Source organism: Lissotriton helveticus, chromosome 1_2, assembly GCF_964261635.1.
Source record: "Lissotriton helveticus chromosome 1_2, aLisHel1.1, whole genome shotgun sequence".
Taxonomy (NCBI): Eukaryota; Metazoa; Chordata; class Amphibia; order Caudata; family Salamandridae; genus Lissotriton; species Lissotriton helveticus.
Window position 1 is genome coordinate 349,773,299 of NC_136058.1, and position 24,572 is coordinate 349,797,870.

Sequence of the window (24,572 nt, forward strand, 5' to 3'; positions counted from 1 at the left end):
ATGTGGAAACAGTATGGTGGCAAACCGATCATAACGTACTCCTTTCATCTTGGTTCATTGTATACTTAAAGACGTGGCATGTGCAAAGATATTAGCTAAGCAGTCCCGTTGTTTGCCAATTAATTGTTACCAACAAAAACGTGATTTTGAGAACAAAAGAAACAAATAAAATAAAACATCATCAGCCCCTGGAGGTTTGAATTAATGGACAAATCAACATGCCTATTTTGCACTGACCACCATTTTAGGCTAAGTAAATCCAGAAATCCGACAGAAATGCATTTCAACCAATAGGATCTAAATCGATTTTTTGGTCGAATAAACATGTCATTAGCAAGCACAGAGTAACAGTGAAAATAAAACCTATGGTTTAGTTGGGAAAAGCCCAACAATCCAGCATGCATCCAGTATCAGTAAAATTAAATTTATGGTTTAGTCGAGAACAAGCCCAACAATCATGCATCTGGTTGTTGTTGAAGAGTGCCTAGAGAAGGCATCAAGAGTGAAGTTTTAAGTTTTTGAAGAAAATGTTTTTTGGGACAGATTTGAAGAAAAGTTAAAAATGCCGCGCATATTGAATCATGGTAAAATACCTGTAAGCGGTGTGAGTGTAACGGGCAGGGTGGTGAAAAACGTACTGGGTAGCCAGTGTTAATTCCAACCCGGCGTTTAACGGGTACAATGACCAAGGAATGTGAGTGAAAGTTCACTGGAAAATGAAACAACGGGCGGGTACATCCGTCATTTGGTTGTAAGTCTAAAAGAAACAGAAGCACAAAGTTATGTAGCTTCTGACACGGTCCCTTAACCCTTTGTATGCTGATAACGGAACCGCTCCGTCATCAGCTGCGGTGGTGCTGTGCTGATGACGGAGCGGTTCCATCATGGCCCTGCCTCCGTGCCTGCGCTGGGCGTTCTATAGAGCGGGCGGGCCATGACGGAACCGCTCCGTCATGAGCACAGCCCAACCGCGGCTGATGACGGAGCGGTTCCGTCACCAGCATGCGGCCGCCCCGCCCCCTTAGCACTGCGGCGGAATAGCCGCCGCAGTGAAGGGGTAAATTGCAAAAAGAGTGTGATCGACTCCCGGGGGGGATGAGGGGAGGACACGCTTACCTGAATGCAGATACCAACAGGAGCAGGAGCAGGATCGTGGTGTTTCTCATCAGTGTCGGAGAACACCTATAGCGTTTAGAAATAGCCATATCCGGCAGGAAAGTTCGTGCGAGATGGGTGAGGAACTAGAACGGTAACCGTTTTTACTGTTAAACCGGAAATGAGTAAAATTTCTTCCACAGTGGGGGAAACAACCAAGGTGGTCTTAGGGAAACTGTGTGCTGGAAAGAGAAGTGCCAATGTGGTACCGTTGAAGGGCGAATATGTGCTGGATTGTTTGACGCTGCTGAAGTTTAAATAGAAATGAAATGGCTCGCTAAGAGCTATCCCGAAGTTTGTAGAATAAGTAAAGCAAAAGTATAGGAGAAAAAATATATTTGTGGAAAGAAAATATTAGTGGAGTATTTGGTAAAAAAAAGAACAAACCTGAGAAAGAAAGAAAGAAAGAAAGAAAGAGACTAATAGTTCCAGAGAGCAATAGATGACTATTGACATCTGTATAATCGCACTGGAATACATTATTTCTGTTTGTTCAAAATTGACATGCAACACATTAGGAATTTTCGTGCGACATTCCGTAGAGGAAAAGAGCCCGTTTGCAGTCAGTTATATCCAACTGCATGTTCATTTCCTTATTTTAGTAGTTATTTTTTGGCGATTCAGTATAGATAGACAGAAAAGTCTAAACATTATAATATTTGTATATTGTTTTCACATTATGGAGAAGGATGAGAATATAGGTTCGGATCAAAGACAGTTAATGATCTGATGGATATACACAGTATCTCTAACCATTGTCTATCCGTTTCCCAAAAAGTATTGTAATTCATGATCCGAATTCTTCCTGGCGTCTGAGCCTAAGTTCACGGTTGCCTCCCCTTATGTTGGCCTCTGTAACGTCTATTCCAAAAAATTGAAATTTCTTGTGAAGGCCTTGTGAGGGGCATGAAGCGATGTGTAGAGCCATGGGATAGCGTGCATCCTGTTGGTGGACTGCTCTTGCGTGCTCACTAATGCGTTCTTTGAGTGCTCGTATTGTGCTGCCCACATATTGGCTTTTACATGTACATTCTAGCACATAGGTTACATACTTAGTGTTACATGTGATGTTGTGAATGATGTTGTATTTCTTTTTGTTGTGACCATGGAAAGTCTTGGTACCATGGCATGCCCATTTGCAGACACCGCAGCATCCGCACTTGAAGAATCTCTTGGAATGTGGCATTAGCCATGTGGTCATCTTAGTTGTTCGTGGTACAGTGGGGCTCAGTCTGCTTTTCAAATTCTTGCCTCGCCTGTAGGTGATTAGGGGTCTTGGGCTTATGGCTTCCTTTAGTGAGTTGTCACCAAGGAGTATTATCCAATGTTTGTTGAGACTTTTCTTCACAGTTTGACAGATTTCATTATAATCCATTATTAGTCTGACCGATTGATTGTTGTGGGTTGTTGGCTCTTTCTTTTTTAGTGTAGCGGTCCTGTCGAGTTTGTTTGCTCTTTTGGATGCCTTATTCAAGATCTGTGATTTATAACCTCTATTGGAGAACCTCATCTCCATGTCCTTAACACACTTCCGGAATTCTGAATCCTCGCTGCAGTTACGTCTGGCGCAAACAAACTCTCCAAATGGGATGTTTTCTGTCTGATGTGGAGGATGAGAACTCTTGGCGTGCAAGATTGCGTTGCAGAAAGTTTCCTTACGGTAAAGACGACTGTGCAGATGGTTGTCCTTGGTGTATAATTCTATGTCCAGGAAAGTGACCCTGGTGGTACTGGATTCACATGTGAATTCCATGTCCTTGCTGTTTAGATGGTGGCAGAATGCCTCAAGACTCTCCTGAGTGCCAGACCATAGGAGGAGGCAATCATCGATATACCTCCCCCAGTAGATAATCGAATCTGTCCATTGCGACCGTTTTCTTCCCCATATCCATTCGGATTCCAGGGAGCCCATATACAGATTCGCGAAAGAAGGGGAAAATTTCGAGCCCATTGCTACTCCCCTTGTTTGTCTATACCACTGTTTGTCGTACATGAAAACATTGTTGTTGAGGATGATGGTCATCATGGAGAGAAGCATATTCGTGTGTTGCCATAGGGTCGGTGGTCTGTTGTGTAAGAATTTTGTTACGGCTTGTAAACCTTTTTCCGGTTTAATAGATGTTTACAGTGACACAACGTCCATAGTAGCCATGATTGTGCCCAGTTGCCATTGAATGTCTGCCAAGATGCTCAGAATGTGTTTAGTATCTTGTATGAAAGAAGGGAGGTTCTGGACCATAGGGTTTAACAATAAATCTACATACTGAGAAAGTTTTTCTGTTGGACCCCCCATCCCAGAAACTATCGGTCTGCCAGGAGGGAAGACTGATCTTTTATGAATCTTAGGGAGGGTATATAGCCATGGAAATGTCGGTTTGGAGACCTTCATAAATAGAGCCTCATCATCATCAATAATGCCCAGAGTGTTCCATTCGTTCAAATGTTTATTAATGAGGATTGTCAGTGGGCCCATAGGATTGTAACCGAGTAATTCATAGCAAGCAGTATCTTGGAGCTGGGAGAGGATCTCATTGTGGTAGTCAGACCTGTCCATGACTACCACATTTCCACCTTTGTCTGCCACCTTATTTTAATTTCAGTGTCACCGCTCAAGGTATGAGGGCCAGTCTTTCTTGTCATGTTAAGTTGTCTCTGCCTCTGTATTTGGTTACACTATGTTTACTCTCATATCTCTCTATGTCCTGTAATACAAGGTTGTAAAAGGTGTCCACAGGATTGCCACCTGGGAGAGTTGGCGTCCATTTGGGCTTCATTTTGAGTCCACTGGCTATGGTTTGATTGGTGTCTATGTCCAACTTGTAGAACAGATCTTCTAGAGTAAAAGTGGGGTCGTCCTGTTCCGCTATCGATAGGAGTAGGTGTGTCTCTTTGAGATGTTGATACTTTGAAAGCTGCAAGGATTGGCATTAAGTGGTGTAGTATTGGATCTATGAGTTGGTGGTGCCCCAGCAAAGTGTTTTTTTAGTTTGAGGCCTCTGATAAATCTAAATAGATCAATTTTAGCTCTGCACGAGTCTCCTTGTTCATGTGGATTGAAATTTAAGCCTTTGCTGAGTAGAGAAACCATATCGGTCGTTAAGGGTTTGGAGGATAGATTGACCACCTGGACATCCTGACTGGTTGTTATTGTTTCTTCCCGTCTCCGGATCGCAACTTCTTTTTGTAGTCCTCCTTGGCCGGCTCTCTTGCCTCTGCGGGTTTTGCGTTTTGTGGAATTGCTCTTTGTTGTGTGCGATTCTGGCGTCTTATGGTTCGGATTTCGCGTAAAAAATTGGACATGCGGGGAGTTTGATCGGATGCTGCACCCCCCTCTGTTTCTACCTCACTTTCACTTGTGGCAATGCTGTTTCATGATGTTGAACTTGAGGAGATGGAAATGTGGTCTACTGGGGCATTTTTGTCTGAACGTTGGATGTTCTGCACTAGTTTGTCATACTTCCTCGCGAAAGTGAAGACTCTTCCTTCTCGATAGTCAGCCTCGTCACGTTTTAATTGTCTCGTTTTTCTTTCTTTTATTTCATTTTGATGTTTTCCAAGTAATTCATTCAAAATGACATAGTTTTTGAGGTCTCGCACCGGCGAACGGATCGCGAAGCGATCGTCGCTGCGAGGCCTATTGTGATCACAGTCATAGAGAACCCCCCCGCCTCCGCCGTGCACACACACACACACACACACACACATACATACATAGAGAACCCCCCGCCGCCGCGCACGTGCACACACACACACTCACACACACACATCCCCTTCCTCTACCCCCCCCCACTCCCACCTCAATCACCGGGCTCTTTTCGCATGTCCCTCTCCCTCCGCAGCGGGTCACTCTCGGCGGCAGCAGGCTCCAATTCAGAGTCAGAGCTTGGCGTGTGTCTTCTCCGCGATCCACAGCTTGCGCCGGGACAGCCGATGTGCACGCTCACGGCGACGGCGTCTCGTGCGCTCCCGCCGCGGTTTCGGTTTCGCGACCGACGATCCTCAGCTTGTCTTCCTTGTTTGCTTTGGCGTCAGCTGCAGACTGGTTATTAATGTTAATCGGAGGTAACCTGAGTAAGTCGTGTACATGCTGCAGAAATCGTTTTGTACCCCAGGATCACAGGATCGAAAGCTGACAATATTTAAATACTCCAATTCTGACATCTGTCGCCCGCTCAAGATTTGAGAGTGATGGCCTTCGGGATGCTTTGAATGGCATGAAGGAAATGTGGCAAGTGGGGATCCATGTCACATCATACTGTGTTCATGCCACTAAGCGCTTGTGAGAGACTATTTTCAGATATCCAATCTACTCCCTTTTTTAACTTATTTAAATATATAGTTCCTTACTTGTGTGGTATATTCAAAATATGTCCAGTGAATTTTCATCCAACTAATTTGTATGTCCAGACGCTCTTCTGTCGCTTCTTTGACCACCTCGTCCCGCCTACGTGCACAGTCTAAATATCGGATTGCCAAAATTCTACAATGACTTCCCCGTTACATTCTGCATATGGAAATTGAGTGGTCTTTAAGGCGTTCAGAGATTTCAGACTTGCTAGTCCACCTCAATCAAATTTGAATCAAATAGTTGACTTTCCTTTTTAAATGACATTCATCACAAAACTCTTACCTTTCCATGTATCCTTTAGAAGGTCCGGCATCGCCTTAGAAACATACTTTACCATCATGTCTCATTCCTAGTCTCATGGTGTCGGAGACTGTTTACCTCGCTTGTGGGTTTTTTTTGTGAGTTTTTTTTTTTGTCAACATGCTGTACCCTGTCACACCGACTTCACAATATCTACTGCCTTTCCACTTTGGGAAAGGCAGTGTCTCGGGCTTTTGTTAGCGTCTCTTGCAGGTCTGCTATGTGTTAGTTTTCACGTAATGTGTTCATCTCAGAAACTCTGCATGACAATGCTTTATAATTAAGAGTGAATGACAAGTCATTTGGATGCTGAACAATGCGGCCTAGCAACTTTTGGTACTTTTATATCTGTATCTTCTCCTTAGACTTGAAAGAAACTTTGAATACATTGCATTATCAACTGGTTCAGGCTTTATAAGTTTGTTGGCTTCAATATCTGAAATTGCATTTTCATTGATAACTGAATCGATCAATTATAAAAACAAATTAACATCTTTGTGCTGTTGCCCCTAAAAAAAACAGACCGTATCATATATATATTTTTTTTACATTTGTTTGAAGGCTCGGATGGTCCCATTTGCTGTACTGCTGCCCCGCTTGCTCAAATGCACTGTAGCTCAGTGGATTTTTTAATTTTTAATTTACAGTGCCAAGTGGCGTCATTCTGTAGGACTGTACTTTCCATGTATCCTTTAGAAGGTCCGGCATCGCCTTAAAAACATCCTTTACCACCATGTCTCATTCCTAGTATCATGGTGTCGGAGACTGTTTACCTCGCTTGTGGGTTGTTTTTGTGAGTTTTTTTTTGTCAACATGCTGTAGCCTCTTAGCCTCGCTTGTGTGCACTCCTCTCTGCCTCTCGCTCTGTGCACCTCTGCGCCTTCCTATGCATTCCTCTGTGCACCTGTACACCCCCTGTCTCCTTCGTGCTGTGCGCATCCATGTGCCTCCCCATCCCCGCTTGCACCTCTCAGCTTCTCTTGTGTGCATCCCTCTGCCTCCCTGTGCCCACGTTTATGCGTACCTCTGCGCTTCCATTGTTTCATGTGTGCACGTCCCTGCTTCCTTGTTTATGCACACCTCTATCCCTTCTCTCTTTGTGCATGCTTCTGTCATAAGAACGGACGTGGTACAGGTAGGCTGTTTTTTATTTATTTATTAGTTTTCACTTTTATATATCGCAAACTTTACCCGCAGGTATCAGAGCGCTTTAAATCAGCATGCTTATAACAAGCAAGACTAGCACTCTATATTACTGCCAACTTAGTTTAGCATAAGCAACAGCTAACCATTCCCAAACAATGTTTATATACCAATTGCAAAGTACATTTTTTTGTAATGCAAAGCATTGTCATTTACAATGCCAGTAACTCAAACTTTAATGCTGGGAGACCTATTGCATTGCAAATGCTTGTTTCTGTTGCATCCTTGAGATCTAAGGCCTCAATTTCTTTCTCCAGATCAGTGATCTCTGTTTGCAATTTGGTGACCTTGCATTCAGCGTTCTCTATTAGATCCATTTTCTTAGTAGATCATCATCAATGTCATCAAATGTAGGGAATATCTGTGAGCGAAGTCCTCTTGGGACACAAGTTAGCCTGATATACTGCTTGAGTAAGGCACTGTCCCACCATCGTGAGTTCTCTGTTTTTTTGAGCCTTTCTAATTTAATGAATTTTTCTTTCAGACTTTCTTTGCGTTGGGGGTTTGCACTTGTGGAGGGTGTCGTGGTGCGGATACCTTTTGCAAGATTGTCGAAGAGTTCGAAAGCTACCTTGTCCCTATCCATTCTTTGAATAGATCGAGATTTTACTTGGTATAAGTTGTGATGCCGCTGTGGCTGCCTTTCTTGGATCAAAGTGCTGAGGATTCCGTGTAGGAATGGATAGGGACAAGGTGTGTCATTTATTTTTACTTCAGCCCTGAAGAGTCACGACCTATCGGCTCGTTTGACGAAACATGTGTCGGCTGGTTAAGTTGTTTTGTTTTGAAATCACCCCTCCAGAACAGGAGGGCCCAATACATCAAAAAAGAAACTATCTACATGTGTCTACCTTGTCTCATTACTATGACTTACGCTCGATAGGTTTTCGTATATAAGGGAAAAAAACCTGTATGATTAACTCATCATAACGTGTGCACAGGATTTGTGTTTTATCTATTTGGCTGGGCCCTTGTCAACCTACACAGGGTTTTTTTGGGTCTCCTCTGACCTTGGTGCACCGTTCTTATCTTGTTCTCTTTACCTTTACTAACCACTACCAGCATAGGCGCCACCTTTTCTTGTACACTCCAAAACCCCACACGGAATCCTCAACACCTAGGTAGATTGCCCTATGCATTGGAGGCTGTGGACAGCAACTGTCTGAGTAAACCATCAGTGAAGTGAAACATCGAAGAGAAAGTGGCTGAACAGAAGTCTGTCGAGAAACACAAGCACCCTAGTGAACTGTCTCTCCATCTCACATCTTCACATCTATTTCTCTATCTCAACCATTAACATATGATTTAATATTGTTTGGTATCGTCCGGCTTGAATTAGCAGAAAATGGGTGACAAAATAAAACTGTGTTATGAATAGGTGCCCTGAGCTATGTTTTGGCTGGGGCACCTAAAATCCTTAAGATAACATTGCACAGTTGGATCAACGGCACCTCGTCCTCTTCTGAAGGCGTTCCATTCCAGATTCCTCAGACCTTTATTTGGAAATTGCCTAGATGCACAACCACACTGCCACTGCTACCTTCCATGAGCTCTGCAATATGTAGCTGGGACTACTTCTCTTAGGCACAGGGGCCTCTAGTCATTCAGTAATGCTGGAGATCTGTGAGCTCTTATCAGAGCACAGCAGAGCTGGCTTAAGGTGTCTCTGTAGTCTTCGGACTCGGAATTTCTATGTTGTAGGGGTGCCTGCATCATGTGTGGTATGGGCCTGGCTTTATGAGTCACTGGTTTGGCATTGGTTTTGAGCTTAATGGAGTGTTGGTAATTTTTAAGCAGCCCTATCTTGTCAGCAAATACTTTGGGAAAATCATTACATTCTTCAGTGCCCCCTACGGAAGGATCTACGAATAGGACTTGGTCTGGGCTGTTGGGGTCTAACTTAATACCTAGCTCTCTCTGGTACCTCCACCCCAGTAAGTTGGATCCTTTCTGCGTGATATATATCTTCACAACCGTGCTTCTCCCTTTAAATTCAATTTTCATAGTGGTCATGCCTACCAAGGGTATTGGGGCACCATTGTACCCCCTGGGATGAATATCAGTAAGTTGTAAGTTTTGTTGCCCTAAGGGAAACATTCTTGAGAAAACCTCAGCTTGCATCGGTGTATAGGGTGAACAAGAATCTACAAAAACCATGACATCTCTCTTGTCTAGGGGGACAGTACACGCCGGAAATACAGCATTTTTATCAGGGTCGTTCAGTTGAAATACATGTTTAGATTCCTTCTCTTAGCCACAGGGGGCTCTAGTCATTCAGTAATGCTGGAGATCTGTGAGCTCTGAGCAGAGCACAGCAGAGCTGGCTTAAGGTGTCTCTGTAGTCTTCGGACGCAGAATTCTTATGTTATGCTAGGATTAATTGTATCGTGCGCTTTTCAGTTGTAGGGGTACCCACGCGCTAAAGTAAGTCGGAAGGCGGCTGGAGCCTGGAGTGTATTGAAGACCCAGGTTTTCAGCTTCTTGCCGAACTGAAGAAGCCAGTAGGAGGCACTGATTTAGTGTGGGAGGTTGTTACATTCTTTGGAGGAGAGCTAGGAGATGGCACAGCCTCCAGCTGTGGCTTTGCAGAAGTGGAGTATGCTTGCCGGTGAGAGTCTGGTTGAAAGGACGTGTCTAGGAAGTGTGTAACAGTGAATCCAGCTGTTAAGGCATGCAGGGCCGGTTTTGTATAGTGCTTTGTTTGTGTGTGGAAGCAGTTTAAATTGGGTGCGGTTGTGGGTTGGAAGCCAGTGTAGTTCCCTGAGGTGCGGGATGATGTGGGTGTGGCAAGGGAGGTTGTTTACGCGTGTCGCTGCGGCCTTTCGAATGGCCTGGAGCCGGTTCATTAGCTTCTTGGTGATTCCTGCATTTAGCATGTTGCCGTAATCCAGTTTACTGGTGATCAAGGCCTGACTGACTGTTTTCTTGGTGTTCTCAGGAAGCCATTTGAAGATGCTTCTTAGCATCTTGAGGATGAGCAATCAGTGGGAAGTCACTTCATCTACTTTGGCCATCATATCGAGCTTGTCTTCTATAATGATTCCCAGATTTCTTGCTTTGGTGGAGTCCCAATTGTATGGTTTCTTTCCGAAGATCACTACTTCCGCTTTGTCCGTCTTGAGCTTAAGGCAGTTTGTTTCCATCCATCTGGTTACAGCGGTCATGCATGTAGCGAAGTTGGTTTTTGTGGTGAGTGTTTTATTTGATCAGGAGAGTATTATCTGGGTCTCATCTGCATAGGAGAGCATGTTGATGTTGTATGATCTGATGAGTTCAGCCAGTGGAGTCAGGTAGATATTTGACCGGGTAGGGTAAATAGGAGATAGGGTGGTAGTTTGCTAGCCGCTTGTAGTCAGCAGAGGTGTTCTTGAGCAGTGTGTTGACAATTGCATATTTCCAGATATCCAAGAACATCTCGGTAGTGATAGGAGTGTTCATAATGCAGGTGAGGGCTTCGCTAATGGGATCGGCTCCCATGTTGTAGATGTGGTGGGGGCAGGGGTCAGAGGGTGCCCCGGAGTGGACTGCTCTCATGAGGCTGGCTGTTTCTTACATGGCAAATGTTTGCCAGGCCATCTGGGTTTTGCCGTGGGTGTTTGATTGGAGGGTGTTGGCGATGGTGTAGAGGTTTGGTTGACGGTCGAAGTTGTTGTGTTATGGTTTTGATTTTGTCGTTGAAGAAGTCTGAGAGGTTGTCACATATTTCCTGCGAGTGGATAATGCAGTTGGTGTTGGGGGTTGGAGAGATGATGTCTTTTATGAATGTAAATATTTCTTCTCTCCTGTTTGAGCTGTTGCCTATGCACTCTGCTAGGTCCTTCTTCTTTGTTTCTTTGATTAGTTGATAGTTGGGTTGTTGAGAGTGGAATCACTGCCTCAAAGGAACTCCCAACATTATTCCCTAGCTGCCTTGCTTCACCACCAAAACCAGTAGCTGGTTCTATCTGCTGCTCCAAACAGTCTTGCATGTACTTCTGGAATTCTTGACAGTGTATTCTTGAACAGGACAGTTGCTTTTGCACTTCCATAAATGAATATCTCCTGGCAGCTGGGATTATGGAGTGGGTTGGACTCCAGTGGATTGGAAGAGGCTTAGCCAAGACCCCTGACTAAGGGTTGTGCTCAAATCTCTCCTGTCAGATTTGACTATATACAGTGTTGGTATTGGACAAAGAAGCAGCACTACAAACATGGGGAATAGGAGTACACTTCCTATTGAGTAAACAAGGAGTATACTCATTGTCTACCGTGTCCTGCCCTGGTGATAGAATGGTAAGCAAAATTGGGAGCAGGTCGTAAATTCATTACAGTAACCTCTGACTCGGTCAACATACCGTTTACTAATCAGGCTTCAGCTGGATCACATTGTAACTAAAAATTCTAAACATAGAGACTCAATCCATCAGTAACTTGATTACTCATGAGAAGTGTTAGATGTTGGTTTCTTTAAAATCTCAAGTATTATTTTTCTCCACAGCGATCAAGAAAACACTCTTACCCGACTGCTCATGCCTCAGGTGATGGAAGTCAAGGGGAAAGCTCTAGTTTGCCAGAATCACAATTGGAAGATCAACCAGTGACGAGACCAAAGGTGAGCATTTAGCTGCAGGAGCTTCAAGGCATGTTTCAAGCTTTAAATACCAAAACACAGAGAAATACTGACCTCTGGTCCACTCGAGTATACGACTAATTGGATGCAAACAAATTTCATATGCTCATGTGATGGAGGAGCACCGTGTATCTAAGTACTCACCTGGGTATCAACAGAAATAAAAGGAAAGGGTTACTTTGGAATAGATTGTCTACAATTTGAATGTTATGATATCAACCAGTCTCTTGTCAAGTAAGTGCATTCATATATGCATTTTTATTTTGCATTCGAATGCAATAACATATAGAAAAAGGAAAATTATATGAACATGGATTACAAGAGCTTTCCACAATTCAAGTAAATGTATCTAATGGAATTATTTAAACATCTTAGTAATATTTAATGGACTGAAAATACACTGATCAGAATGAAGGAGTGAAAAGCAATAACAAACCAATAGTTCACCTTCCTAAGAAACACTATAGCCATGTTTCTGAGTTCACCAGAGAAGCCTTTTTTCTCTAATACATTTTAAGTGGGCCAACACTCCCGTGCTCAGATTTACCATGTGCAGGAGCAACAGGACACATTTTACAAGCAAAAGTATCCCACTAGTAAAATTGCTTTTTGGGAGTGGGCTGCTTTGCAGCCTTCATCTGTTTTCTTTCCCCTTTCCGACTCTCAGATGTCGCACAGTCAGTGGCTAGTAATATGTGGATAGTGTAGGGGAGATTGAGAGATTGTTTGGGGAATGAAGGCTTATGAAGAGGTGAGATACTATTAGATTTCTTATTTGTTGTAGGAGATGTGTGGTGTGAGTAGAGGAAGAGGTTAGGAAAGTTAGAAAAGGCAATTGTGAGTTGAGATATGTTAGGATAGGTGATAATGGTGTGTTGGAGTGTTATAGTATATGGATGCTGCCTTGGGAGGAAGATTGGTAGGAGAAGAGGGTAGGAAGGGATAGAAGGGAGTAGTAGAGTGAAGTGGGTGGGGGATGGAAATGCGAAATAGGAGGAAGGCACAGTTGTATTAGTCGTGGTACTAAGGTGTAGCTAAGTAAAAAGTGAGTAGGGTGGATAGCGGGATCATAGTCATTAGTTTGGTAGAAGTTTGATAAGAGAATGACGATGAAGTGTCGTAGTGTATGAATGAGTATGTAGGATAGATGGGTGGAGTTGCAGGCTAGGAGTCTGTGAATATAGATACATGTCTATTTAAATACGTCAGAAATGCAATCAGGATAAAATTGTTGTGGTGTGGTGGTGAGTCTGTGTAGTGGGTGTGTAGTAGAAAATAATCCTGGAATTTACCCTACGAGTCTTCTCTTGCCTTATTCTTCGGAGAGCTATTGTGCGTGGCAAGTGTACCTGTTTACTTTGCCTGGGTGGGAATTGGCCGGGGTTTCTGCTCATATAAGTGCACTAGGAATCATTTGATCTGGACCTATGGGAGCCTTGAGCCCTAGAGCCAATAGAAACCCAAGCCCTAAACCCTAGAGCCAATAGAAACCATAGCTTTAAAACTAAAAGAGACTCTAGCCATAAGACCTGATACTATGTCAGAGTACCTACAGCTTTCTGCAATGCGTACTCTGCTGCGAAGTGGAAGCATGTACCCTTTATAATATAAGAAGGGCAGGTGCACGGAATCTGCAAGTGCTTGCTCAGGTGAAGCAGGTGATGGAAGAATCTGGAATAGACTTCTGTGCCTAGTCTCAGCCTACTTTTGCATATGACAGTTCGGGCTGGACTGTTCCCATGAGGCACAGGGTCAGACTGATTTGCATATAGCCATGTCTGAACTGGGGTGGCAGAGTGGGCTAAAGAACGGTGATGGATTAAACCCAGATCTTTTGACTGGGTGTGAGTGTTTGATTGATTCAGATGCTCCAACCATCACCACCCCCTTTTGTACCGCTTTTGGCCGCCATAAGTGTGGCAGGGTATGCTCAGAGGTGAGTCCATTGCTCACTTTGCCACTGGATTCAAGCAAGCCGGGCTGAAGACGGCTGGAATGCCAGAAACCGGTCCTCGGAAGCTTGTTTCCGGTCCAGGGAAGGCATGGCTTGGCAGTTCGGGCTGGACTGTTCCCATGAGGCACAGGGTCAGACTGATTTGCATATAGCCATGTCTGAACTGGGGTGGCAGAGTGGGCTAAAGAACGGTGATGGATTAAACCCAGATCTTTTGACTGGGTCTGAGTGTTTGATTGATTCAGATGCTCCGTCCATCACCACCCCCTTTTGTACTACTTTTGCATATTGGCGTTGATCTCAGACTGGTTGCAACACCTTCCACACCATCTCCTTCCGTGTGGCAGTGCTTATGAGTTTGGAGAAAATTATCAGCATTTCACAGGATTTAGTGAGAAGGTTACTGCATGCTCAGGACAGACGTGTGAATGTGCTCAGTGTATGCGTACGTAGAAATGTCTTTGCACATTCATGCATGCCTAGTCTTGACCTTGCAGTCATCTTCTGGCTAATATATTTTTGAAATGATTATCTTGGAGGAGTGTGGCTCAATGGTTAGAGCGGCAGACCCTGATGCAGAGTTCTGGCCAGGGACCAGGGTTCGATTCCCGCCTCGGCGGGGTCTCGGGCTCAATTTCCTCGGACCTGTTAATTCTCGCCTCGGTGCCTATTCTAATCACGGGCCCCACGCTGCAACTCTGGGCAATAGCTTGCTTAGCCTCCACACCGGCCCCAACAGCGCTAAGGATGCCTGGCTTCACCCTTGGGGTGCCCAGGAGTGGACACTTCACAGGGAAAGCCAGGAGGGGTTCCACAGCGGTATGAGTATCAGCGCCAGGAAGCCGAATAGGCGACACTGTAAGGTGACCGTCTGGTGACAGTGCGCACTATAAGTACCATGACATTTACATTTACATTTACATCTTTATTGACAGAAAATAATGACCAGTGGCTATCTGGGTCTTTAATAATCCTATGTAGGTGTTGTTGTAGACCCATCCTTCCTGATAAATTGGCAGATATGTCAGATGTTGACTTTTCTACACCTGTATTCTATTCCAAGAATTGTAAAGATTGAGAGTAGTGATAGATGAGGCTTTCAGGCTGTGTCATGATAAGGAGTTCAAGAGACCATTATGGTTTTGGGGCACCTTATAAATATTGCCACACCTAGGTAGATTGCCCTGTGCATTGGAGGCTATGGACAACAACTGCCTGAGTAAACCACCAATGAAGTAAAACATCGAAGAGAAAGTGGCTGAACAGAAGTCTGACAAGAAACACAAGCATTCTAGGCCATTTATGCAGGGAGGCCTCAAAGTGTCTTGCTTTTACAAACGGATACCAGCTATGCCTGTTCTGCAGCCATCTGCTACATTTCTGCTAACTAGATACCAGCTGCAAAGTATTTTTACAGCCTGGGCATAGTGGGAAATCACCCATGGCACCCACCTACCAAGAGGCCAAGGAAAAGTGAACTGTCTCTCCATCTCACATCTTCACATCTATTTCTCTATCTCAACCATTAACATGTGATTTAATATTGTTTGGTATCATCCGGCTTGAATTAGCAGAAAATGGGTGACAAAATAAAACAGTGTTATGAATAGGGGCACTAAGCTATGTTTTGGCTGGGGCACTTAAAATCCTTAAGATAACATTGCGTAGTTGGATCAACGGCACCTCGTCCTCTTCTGAAGGCGTTCCATTCCAGAGTCCTCAGACCTTCATTTGGAATTTGCCTAGATGCACCACCACACTGCCACTGCTACCTTCCATGAGCTCTGCAATCTGTAGCTGGGACTACTTCTCTTACCCACAGTGGCCTCTAGTCATTTAGTAATGCTGGAGATCTGTGAGCTCTTAGCAGAGCTGGCGTAAGGTGTTGTAAATGAATCTAGGACCCTAGTATACATTTTCCCGATTCATGCCCTTATATAGGTATACATTAGCCAATCCTTATATAGGCATATAAATCATTACCATATTTAGACTGAGCCTTGTAGCCCAAATACGGCATGGCTACTTCCACTAAGTTCCGAGAATCCACACGATTTCTTGGAAAAACCCGCCTTCAGCAGCTAGGGACTTCCCCCTGCTTGAATATTAATTTATTCAAGAACTCATGGAGTTTTCAAGGAATTAAGCCTTTGAGTGACGTTAATCAGTCCAATCATACGTCAAACTCGGCACCTGCAAGGTATAAATATGCCTACATTTGCCCAGACAAACACACAGTGGTTTGGAGCAGATCGACTAACTACTTGGCCGAAGCCCTGCAGCAGCAAGCGCTGAAGGAAGCCGACCCTCCAGCCGACGCACTGAGAGACTCTGTCTTTTCTCTTGCCGAGAAATCCAGCTCCAGTGTTTCCAGCCTATCCTTGCGGGTTGTTGGGAAATCAAGTCCTGAGAGAGAGATACAAGACCTCCTTCATTCTAAACCAAGGTACGGAGCGGATTAGTCCCTTAAGAGAATTCTTGGATAGATTCTTGACAGAGAAATACTAGACCTAAAACTACTCCTCACTTACTTCTTCCCTCGTACTAGACTTAGGTTAGGTACACCGGGGTAGGCGTATTTTAGAAGCACCAGTTGAGTACTTTTAGTCATTTTATCACTGTATGTATTTGATCTGTTTTAGGCAATTTATGGCTTAGAAACCATATCATGCTTTTACAGTTCCACTTTATAATACTGTTCGTATTATATGCCTTGTACTTTATAACCAGTATTACTATTGTAGCAGTACATTTCTTATGCATGAGAAAGAAGACTGTTCAATAAATACTTTTTATTGAAAACGCCTCTCTCTCTATTTTCTCAGCACCTCTGGTGAAACGATTGATGATTAACTGAGTAAAATAGTTATCTATTGTTTCCGCGATTCTAGAGATTGATTTCTTATTCTTGGGAAACAAAAGTTGTCATGTTTATGCGGTTGTCAGAAACGAATCCCTTCTTGTGAATTCGAGAAAGTTTCTAGTGACCTCTGAGCTAGCTAGAGACCTAATCGACCTCAGTCCTACGTCTAAACTACAGTATATATTATTCCAATGCGCAGAGCCTATTGGGAATATAGGAACTACACTACAAAGGTGTCTCTGTAGTCTTCGGACACGGAATTGCTATGTTATGCTATGATTAATTGTAAGGGTGGCTGCATCATGTGTGGTATGGGCTTGGCTTTATGAGTCACTGGTTTGGCATTGGTTTTGAGCTTAATGGAGTGTTGGTAGTTTTTAAGCAGCCCTATCTTGTCAGTAAAGACTTTGGGAAAATCATTACATTCTTCAGTGCCCCCTACTGAAGGATCTACTAATAGGAGTTGGTCTGGGCTGTTGGGGTCTAAATTAATACCTAGTGCTCTCTTGTACCTCCACCCCAGTAAGTTGGATACTTTCTGCGTGATATATATATATTTCCAACCATGCTACTTCCTTTAAATTCAATTTTCATAGTGGTCATGCCTACCAAGGGTATTGTGGCACCATTGTACGCCCCGGGGTGACTATCAGTGGGTTGCAAGTTTTGTTGCCATAAGGGAAACATTCGTGAGAAAACCTCAGCTTGCATCAGTATATAGGGTGAACAAGAATCTACAAAACGGTGACCTCTCTCTTGCCTAGGGTGACAGAACACGACGGAAATTCAGCATTTTTATCAGGGTCGTTGAGTTGAAATACATGTTTAGATTCCTTGTCTTAGCCACAGGGGCCTCCAGTCATTCAGTAATGCTGGAGATCTGTGAGCCCTGAGCAGAGCACAGCAGAGCTGGCTTACGGTGTCTCTGTAGTCTTTGGACGCGGAATTGTTATGTTATGCTATGATTATTTGCATAGCGCGCTTGTCAGTCGTAAGGGTACCCAGGCACTATAGCAAGTCGGTAGGCGGCTGGAGCCTGGAGTGTATTGAAGAGCCATGTTTTCAGCTTCTTGCAGAACTCAAGGAGCCAGGAGGAGGCCCTGATTTGGTGTGGGAGGTCGTTCCATTCTTTTTGGGGGGAGATAGGAGATGGCACAGCCTCCAGCTGTGGCTTTGCAGAAGTGGGGTATGCTTGCCGGTGAGAGTCCGGTTGAAAGGACGTGTCTAGGAAGTGTGTAACAGTGTGTAACAGTGTGTAACAGTGAATGCAGCTGTTTAGGTATGCAGGGCCGGTTTTGTATAGTGCTTTGTTTGTGTGTGGAAGCAGTTTAAATTGAGTGCGGTTGTGGGTTGGAAGCCAGTGTAGTTCCCTGAGGTGTGGGATGATGTGGGTGTGGCAAGGGAGGTTGTGAAGGCGTGTCGCTGCGGCCTTTCAAATGGCCTGGAGCCGGTTCATTAGCTTCTTGGTGATTCCTGCATTCAACATGTTGCCGTAATCCAGTTTACTGGTGATCAAGGCCTAACTGACTGTTTTCTTGGTGTTCTTAGGAAGCCATTTGACGATACTTCTTATCATCTTGAGGATGTGCAATCAGGGGGAAGTCACTGCGTCTACTTTGGCCATCATATCGAGCTTGTCTTCTATAATGTTTCCCAGATTTCTTGCTTTGGTGGAGTCCCAAGGGGATGTTTTCTTTCAGAAGGTCACTACTTCCGCTTTGACGTGTTGAACTTAAGGCAGTTTGTTTTCATCCATCTGGTTACAGCGGTCATGCATGTGGCGAAGTTGGTTGTTGTGGTGGGGGTTTTATTTGATCAGGAGTGTATCATCTAGGTCTCGTCTGCAGAGGAGAGCATGTTGATGTTGTATGATATGATGAGTTCAGCCAGTGGGGTCATGTAGATATTTGGCCAGGTAGGGTAGAAAGGAGATAGGGTGGTAGTTTGCTATTTGCTTGTAGTCTGCATAGGGTTTCTTGAGCAGTGTGTGGACAATTGCATATTTCCAGAAATCCAAGAACATCTCGGTAGTTATAGGAGTGTTCATGATGCAGGTGAGGGCTTCGCTAATGGGATCGGCTTCCATGTTGTAGATGTGGGGGGGGGGGCAGGGGTCAGAGGGCCCCCCGGAGTGGACTGCTCTCATGATGCTGGCTGTTTCTTACGTGGCAAATGTTTGCCAGGCCATCTGGGTTTTGCCGTGGGTGTTTGATTGGAGGGTGTTGGCGATGGTGTAGGGGTTTGGTTGATGGTCGAAGTTGTTGTGTATGGTTTTGATTTTGTCGTTGAAGAAGTCTGAGAGGTTGTCACATATTTCCTGCGAGGGGATAATGCAGTTGGTGTTGGAGGTTGGAGAGATTAAGTCTTTTATGAATGTAAATATTTCTTCTCTCCTTTTTGAGCTGTTGCCTATGCACTCTGCTAGGTCCTTCTTCTTTGTTTCTTTGATTAGTTGATAGTTGGGTTGTTGAGAGTGGAATCACTGCCTCAAAGGAACTCCCAACATTATTCCCTAACTGCCTTGCTTCACCACCAAATGTAAGAGTAGCTGGTTCTATCTGCTGCTCTAAAACAGTCTTGCATGTATTTCTGGAACTCTTGACATTGTATTCTTGCACAGGACAGTTGCTTTTGCACTTCCATAAATGAATATCTCATGGGAGCTGGGATTATGGAGTGGGTTGGACTCCAGTGGGTTGGAAGAGGCTTAGCCAAGACCCCTGACTAAGGGTTGTGCTCAAATCTCTCCTGTCAGATTTGACTATATACAGTGTTGGTATTGGACAAAGAAGCAGCACTACAAACATGGGGAATAGGAATACACTTCCTATTAAGTAAACAAGGAGCATACTCATTGTCTACTGTGTCCTGCCCTGGTGATAGAATGGTAAGCAAAATTGGGATCAGGTCGTAAATTCATTACAGTAACCTCAGACTCGGTCAGCATACCGTTTACTAATAAGGCTTCAGCTGGATCACATTGTAACAAAAAATTCTAAACATAGAGAATCAATCCATCAGTAACTTGGTTACTCATGAGAAGTGTTAGATGTTGGGTTCTATAAAATCTCAAGTATTATTTCTCTCCACAGCGATCAAGAAAACACTCTTACCCGACTTCTCATGCCTCAGGTGATGGAAGTCAAGGGGAAAGCGCTAGTTTGCCAGAATCACAATTGGAAAATCAACCAGTGACGAGACCAAAGGTGAGCATTTAGCTGCAGGAACTTCAAGGCATGTTTCAAGCTTTAAATACCAAAACACAGAGAAATACTGACCTCTGGTCCACTCGAGTATACGAATAATTGGATGCACACAAATTTAATATGCTCATGTGATGGAGGAGCACCGTGTACCTAAGTACTCACCTGGGTATCAACAGAAATAAAAGGCAAGGGCTACTTTGGAACAAATTGTGAACAATTTGAATGTTATGATATCAACTAGTCTCTTGTCAAGAAAGCGCATTCAAATCTGCATTTTTATTTTCGAATGTTCGAATGCATTTGAATGTAAAAACATATAGAAAAAGGAACATTTTATGAACATGGATTAGAAGAGCTATCCACAGTTCAAGTAAACGTATCTAATGCAATTATTTAAACATCTTAGTCATATTTAATTGACTAAAAATGCACTGATAACAATGAAAGGGGTAAAAGCAATCAAGAAGTTCAGCAGAAAAGCCTTTTTTCTCCAATAAATTGTAAGTCGGCCAGTGCTCCCATGCTCAGATTTACCTTGTGCAGGAGCAACAGGACACATTTAACAAGCAAAAGTGTCCCACTAGTAAAATTGCTGTTTGGGAGTGGGCTGCCTTGCAGCCTTCATCTGTTTTCTTTCCCCTTTCCGACTCTCAGATGTGGCACAGTCAGTCGCTGGTAATATGTGGATAGTGTAGGGGAGATTGAGAGATTGTTTGGGGAAAGAAGGCTTATGAAGAGGTGAGATAGTATTCGATTTCACATTTGTTGTAGGAGATGAGTGGGGTGAGTAGAGGAAAAGGTTAGGAAAGTTAGAAAAGGCAGTTGTGAATTGTGATAAAGTTGTGTTGGAGTGTTATAATTTGGGGATGCTGCCTTGGGAGGAAGATTGGTAGGAGAAGAGGGTAGGAAGGGATAGAAGGTGGTAGTAGAGTGGGGTGGGTGGAGAATGGATATGTGAAATAGGAGGAGTTGTATTAGTCGTGGTACTTAGGTATAGGTGAGTAGTGAGTGAGTGGAGTGGGAAAGCAGGATTATAGTTGTTAGTCGGGACAGGAGTGTGAAAAGAGAATGACTAGGAGTGTGTGGTAGAGTAGGAACACGATTGTAGGAAGATGGGTAGAGTTGTAGGATAGGGTGTGTGAATATGGATACATTACTATTTAAATATGTCAGAAATGCAATCAGGATGAAATTGTTGTGGCGTGTTGGTGAGTCTTTGTAGTGGGTATGTAGTAGAAAATAATCATGAAATTTACCCTATGAATCTTATCTTGCCTTATTCTTAGGAGAGGTATTGTGAGTAGCAAGTGTACCTGGAACGCTTGGGCCCTATAGCCAATAGAAACCCATGCCCTAAACCCCAGAACCAATCTAAACCATAACTTTAGAAACTAAAAAAGACTGTAGCCATAAGACATGGAACTCTGCCTGAGTACCTACTGCTTTTTGGAATTTGACACTGCTGTGAAGTGGGAGCAAGCACCCTTCATAATATAAGGAGTGCAGGTGCACAGAGTCTGCAAGTGCCTGCTCAGGTAAAGCAGGTGATGGGAGAATGTGTGGGCTGGAATGGACTTCTGTGCCTTAGCTGGCTGCAGAGTCTCAGCGTACTTGTGTTTACAACCGTAGACCATGGACTGGGTAAAACACCGTCTACTCCATTGTGAGAAGTTGGCCTGGCATATGATGTCCACTATTCTAGTGTGCACCTTGCACCAGTCCAAACGACCCTTATTGATGGTAGGTTTAAAGTCAACCTTATAGAAAGCTATCCTAGTGGTAGCTGTGGAGAGCAGCCTTCAGGCTATGACTTCGAGGCGAGTTAAGCAAGTTGTTTTACCAGTCTATAATCTCTTGAATGATTAAATGAAAGCTCACCACACAAGGTATATATCCAATATATATGTATTTATTCTAAACAAAACCCCTCTGGTCTCTTTATGAGGTCAGAGGTAAAAGTACAATTCAAGGACCTTACAGGTAGATTCATGAAAGGCAATTGCGCTCGCAAAGGGCCAGATTCTGAGAATCTGGCCCTTTGCAAGCGCAATTTTTGCATTTGGGATTCATCATCCCAAATGCAAAAATCGCTATTAGCGAAATCGTATATTTGCGAGAAATTGCATTTAAGGAATCTCTATTTGAGATTCCTTAAATGCAATTCATTAACCAATTTCAAATTGCGAATTCGCAATTTCTGGCCGCTATTTACCACGAAGTCTGACTTCGTGGTAAATAGCGAAAAAAGTAGAATAAAGCACTTTAGTGCATTTTTCTCTGTTGCATGTTACACACACACATATCCTTTGGACATGTGTGTGCGCAACACATGTGTAAATTTGCTTTTCAGGGGTGCTATAGGGTGTCCTTTGGACACCCCTGGCACTCTTGAAATTGCATCCTTATTTGCGATTAGCAAATTGCTAATCGCAAATAAGGAAGATGTAGGAATCGCAATTCATTTTGCGATTCCTACATGAATCCCGTTTTGCAAGTCCTTAATAGCGATTCCTTATGAATCGCTATTAAGGACTCGCAAAATGGGACTTTGATGAATCTGGGGGTTAATTCGCATACGATAAGTTGCACAGTATACGTTATGCCCTAGGGGCCTCACAAACCATATACTAAAATAGTGGTATAAGAACCACGTGAGGGTTAGAAAGCAGGCCTAGGGCCTGTAGAACTGCTGGGGCAACCAGGAACCACCCAAGGTAGGGACGCAGGAGACCCACGGGGGACGCGTGCAGTGTCAAAACACAGCCGCGAATCACCCTTGACTTTCTATGGGAAACAAACAAGTTACAATTTTAAAGAATAAGGACACTAGAGGCGAACTAAGATGGAACCCTTTAGACTAGGACACTTCGAGAGTCAAGACCCATGGAGCACCGGAGTACTCGTGTTACCACACCCAGGGAAGCCGGGTGCATAGGTGTCTTTTGGTGTCGGGTTTCGTCATTGATTCCAATGGAGAACTGCGAAGAAATGCTGCAGGCGACCTGAGGATAAGTGTCCGGGTGGATCCAAGAGTGGATCGGAGATATGAAGAACCTCAAAGCAGAGGGGACAGAGTCTGGGTCACTAGCCAGTGACCAGGATGGCGACAAGAAAATGCCAGCCAATGTTGGGTGTTTTCAGGTGAAAGAGGTCCAGGAGGTGTCAACGACAACCAGGAGCGGGATTCGAGCTGTCCCACGAAGGATGTCGAGTGCTGCATCGTCGGAATCCGGATTGGACCCAACAAGCCTTGGCAACGGCAACCCACGCAAGATGACAAGATTGGCTTCGGTTCAGACCAGCAAGATCTGGAGGACTCCTCCTTTGAAGAGGAGTCAGAGCATGTCTGGAACAATCAGGAAAGCTCAAGAAATAAAGGATTGGCCTTCGTGGGGACTCACTCGCCAACGGACTAGGAATTGTGAAGGAGCCTCGGTGAAGGAGCCTCGAGCTGCGGTAAAGAAAGGGGACTCACGGGTCACTCGTGGAGTGCTGGCCTCTGTACTTCAGTGCAAAAGGTGCTCGGGCAGGGGCTTCAAATACCCTAAATGCACAACATCGGGATACCTCTGGAAGTAGGTGCAGTTGCAAAAATTCAGGATGTCCAGGAGTTCCCATGTCTCTCGTGTCAGCTATAGGTCTCAGCTCTGCTGGGAACTCGTTTCAGCTTCAGAGATGTCTGGAAGTCCGTGTCCTGTGTCCCAGATTCTTCGGGATCCGGCGGCAGCCTCGAAAATGCAGACCGGTAAAGATGCTTCTTTGGTGCCGGTTTGAACAGGGAGGTCACTCGTTGACCACATGGGAGATTTTTCAGTCTTTCAGTCAAAATGAAATGTCGAAGGTCCAAGATTTCTTCTTCAGAGTTTCGTCCAGGGTAATCTAAGGTCCTAGGGACTGGGTTCCTATACTAATGAATGAATGAATGAATGAATATGCACTTGTATAGCACATGGCTACCCAAGGGCATCCCAGCGCTTCCTGTGACACCTTATCATTCACTGCTGTTCATGGAAAAAGAAAGGTTTTGAGCTGTTTCCTGAACCGGACACTGTTTGGTTCAAGACGGATATGTTCAGGGAGCTGGTTCCAGAATTTAGCCGCGCCCGTTTAATCCTCAGGACTACCAGAAGTTTTTTGTTGTTGGATCTAAGTGTCCGGGTGACATGATATAATTACATCATGGACTGAATCAGAGGGGGTCCGTTGCCAGTATTGGACTTATGGACAGTGCACATAGGCCTTAAAACAGATTCGTTCCTGAACTGTGAGCCAGTGCAACTGGCAAAGTGCTGACTTAGCAGAGCTACGTTTTGGAACATTAATTAAAAGGCGAGCCGCACAGTTCTGGACAGTCTGTAAAATCTTAATAGTTCCTTGTGGCACACCCAGGTAAACTGCATTAGCGTAGTCTAACCGAGATAAAATAAGGGCTTGAACCAACATACACCTAGCTTCAAAGGGAAGGAGAGGCAGAATCTTCCTTATCAATCTGAGCAGACCATAGCAGTTAGCGGCAGCTTTACGTGCTTGAACTGTGAAATTAAGGTTAAGGTCCAACCACAGACCCAAACTCTTGATTTGTTTCTTTGGTGGAGGTGGAGAGCCAAGACAGCTAGGGCACATGAGATCTAAATTCAGGGGGGCCATATGTCCTAGTATCATAATTTCGGTCTTGGAGCCATTAAGTTTGAGGAAGGACAGATCCATCTACTCGGATACCTTGACCAGACAAGAGGCCGGATTCAAGTCACTTTTATCATGTCGGTAAAGGGACACCACCAATTGGGTGTCATTAGCATAGGTGACCAACTGGATCCCCCAGGGGAGCAACACGTCCGCAAGGGACCTCATGTAGATGTTAAACATGGTGGGTCTCAACGAAGATCCCTGGGGGGCTCCGTACTGCAGAGGGATCTGCTTTGAGAGAACATCCT

At 44.3% G+C, this 24,572-nt stretch overlaps 1 protein-coding gene across 1 annotated transcript in view; it reads left to right on the forward strand.

Annotated features, from left to right (window-relative positions):
• LOC144803687 (uncharacterized) overlaps positions 1-24,572 on the forward strand; it is a 381,476-nt gene that overhangs the window by 265,839 nt on the left and 91,065 nt on the right. Inside the window, exons 16-17 of the mRNA XM_078671874.1 lie at positions 11,484-11,597; positions 19,525-19,638. Coding sequence (XP_078528000.1) covers positions 11,484-11,597; positions 19,525-19,638 — 228 coding nt within the window. The remainder of the gene's footprint in view (positions 1-11,483; positions 11,598-19,524; positions 19,639-24,572) is intronic.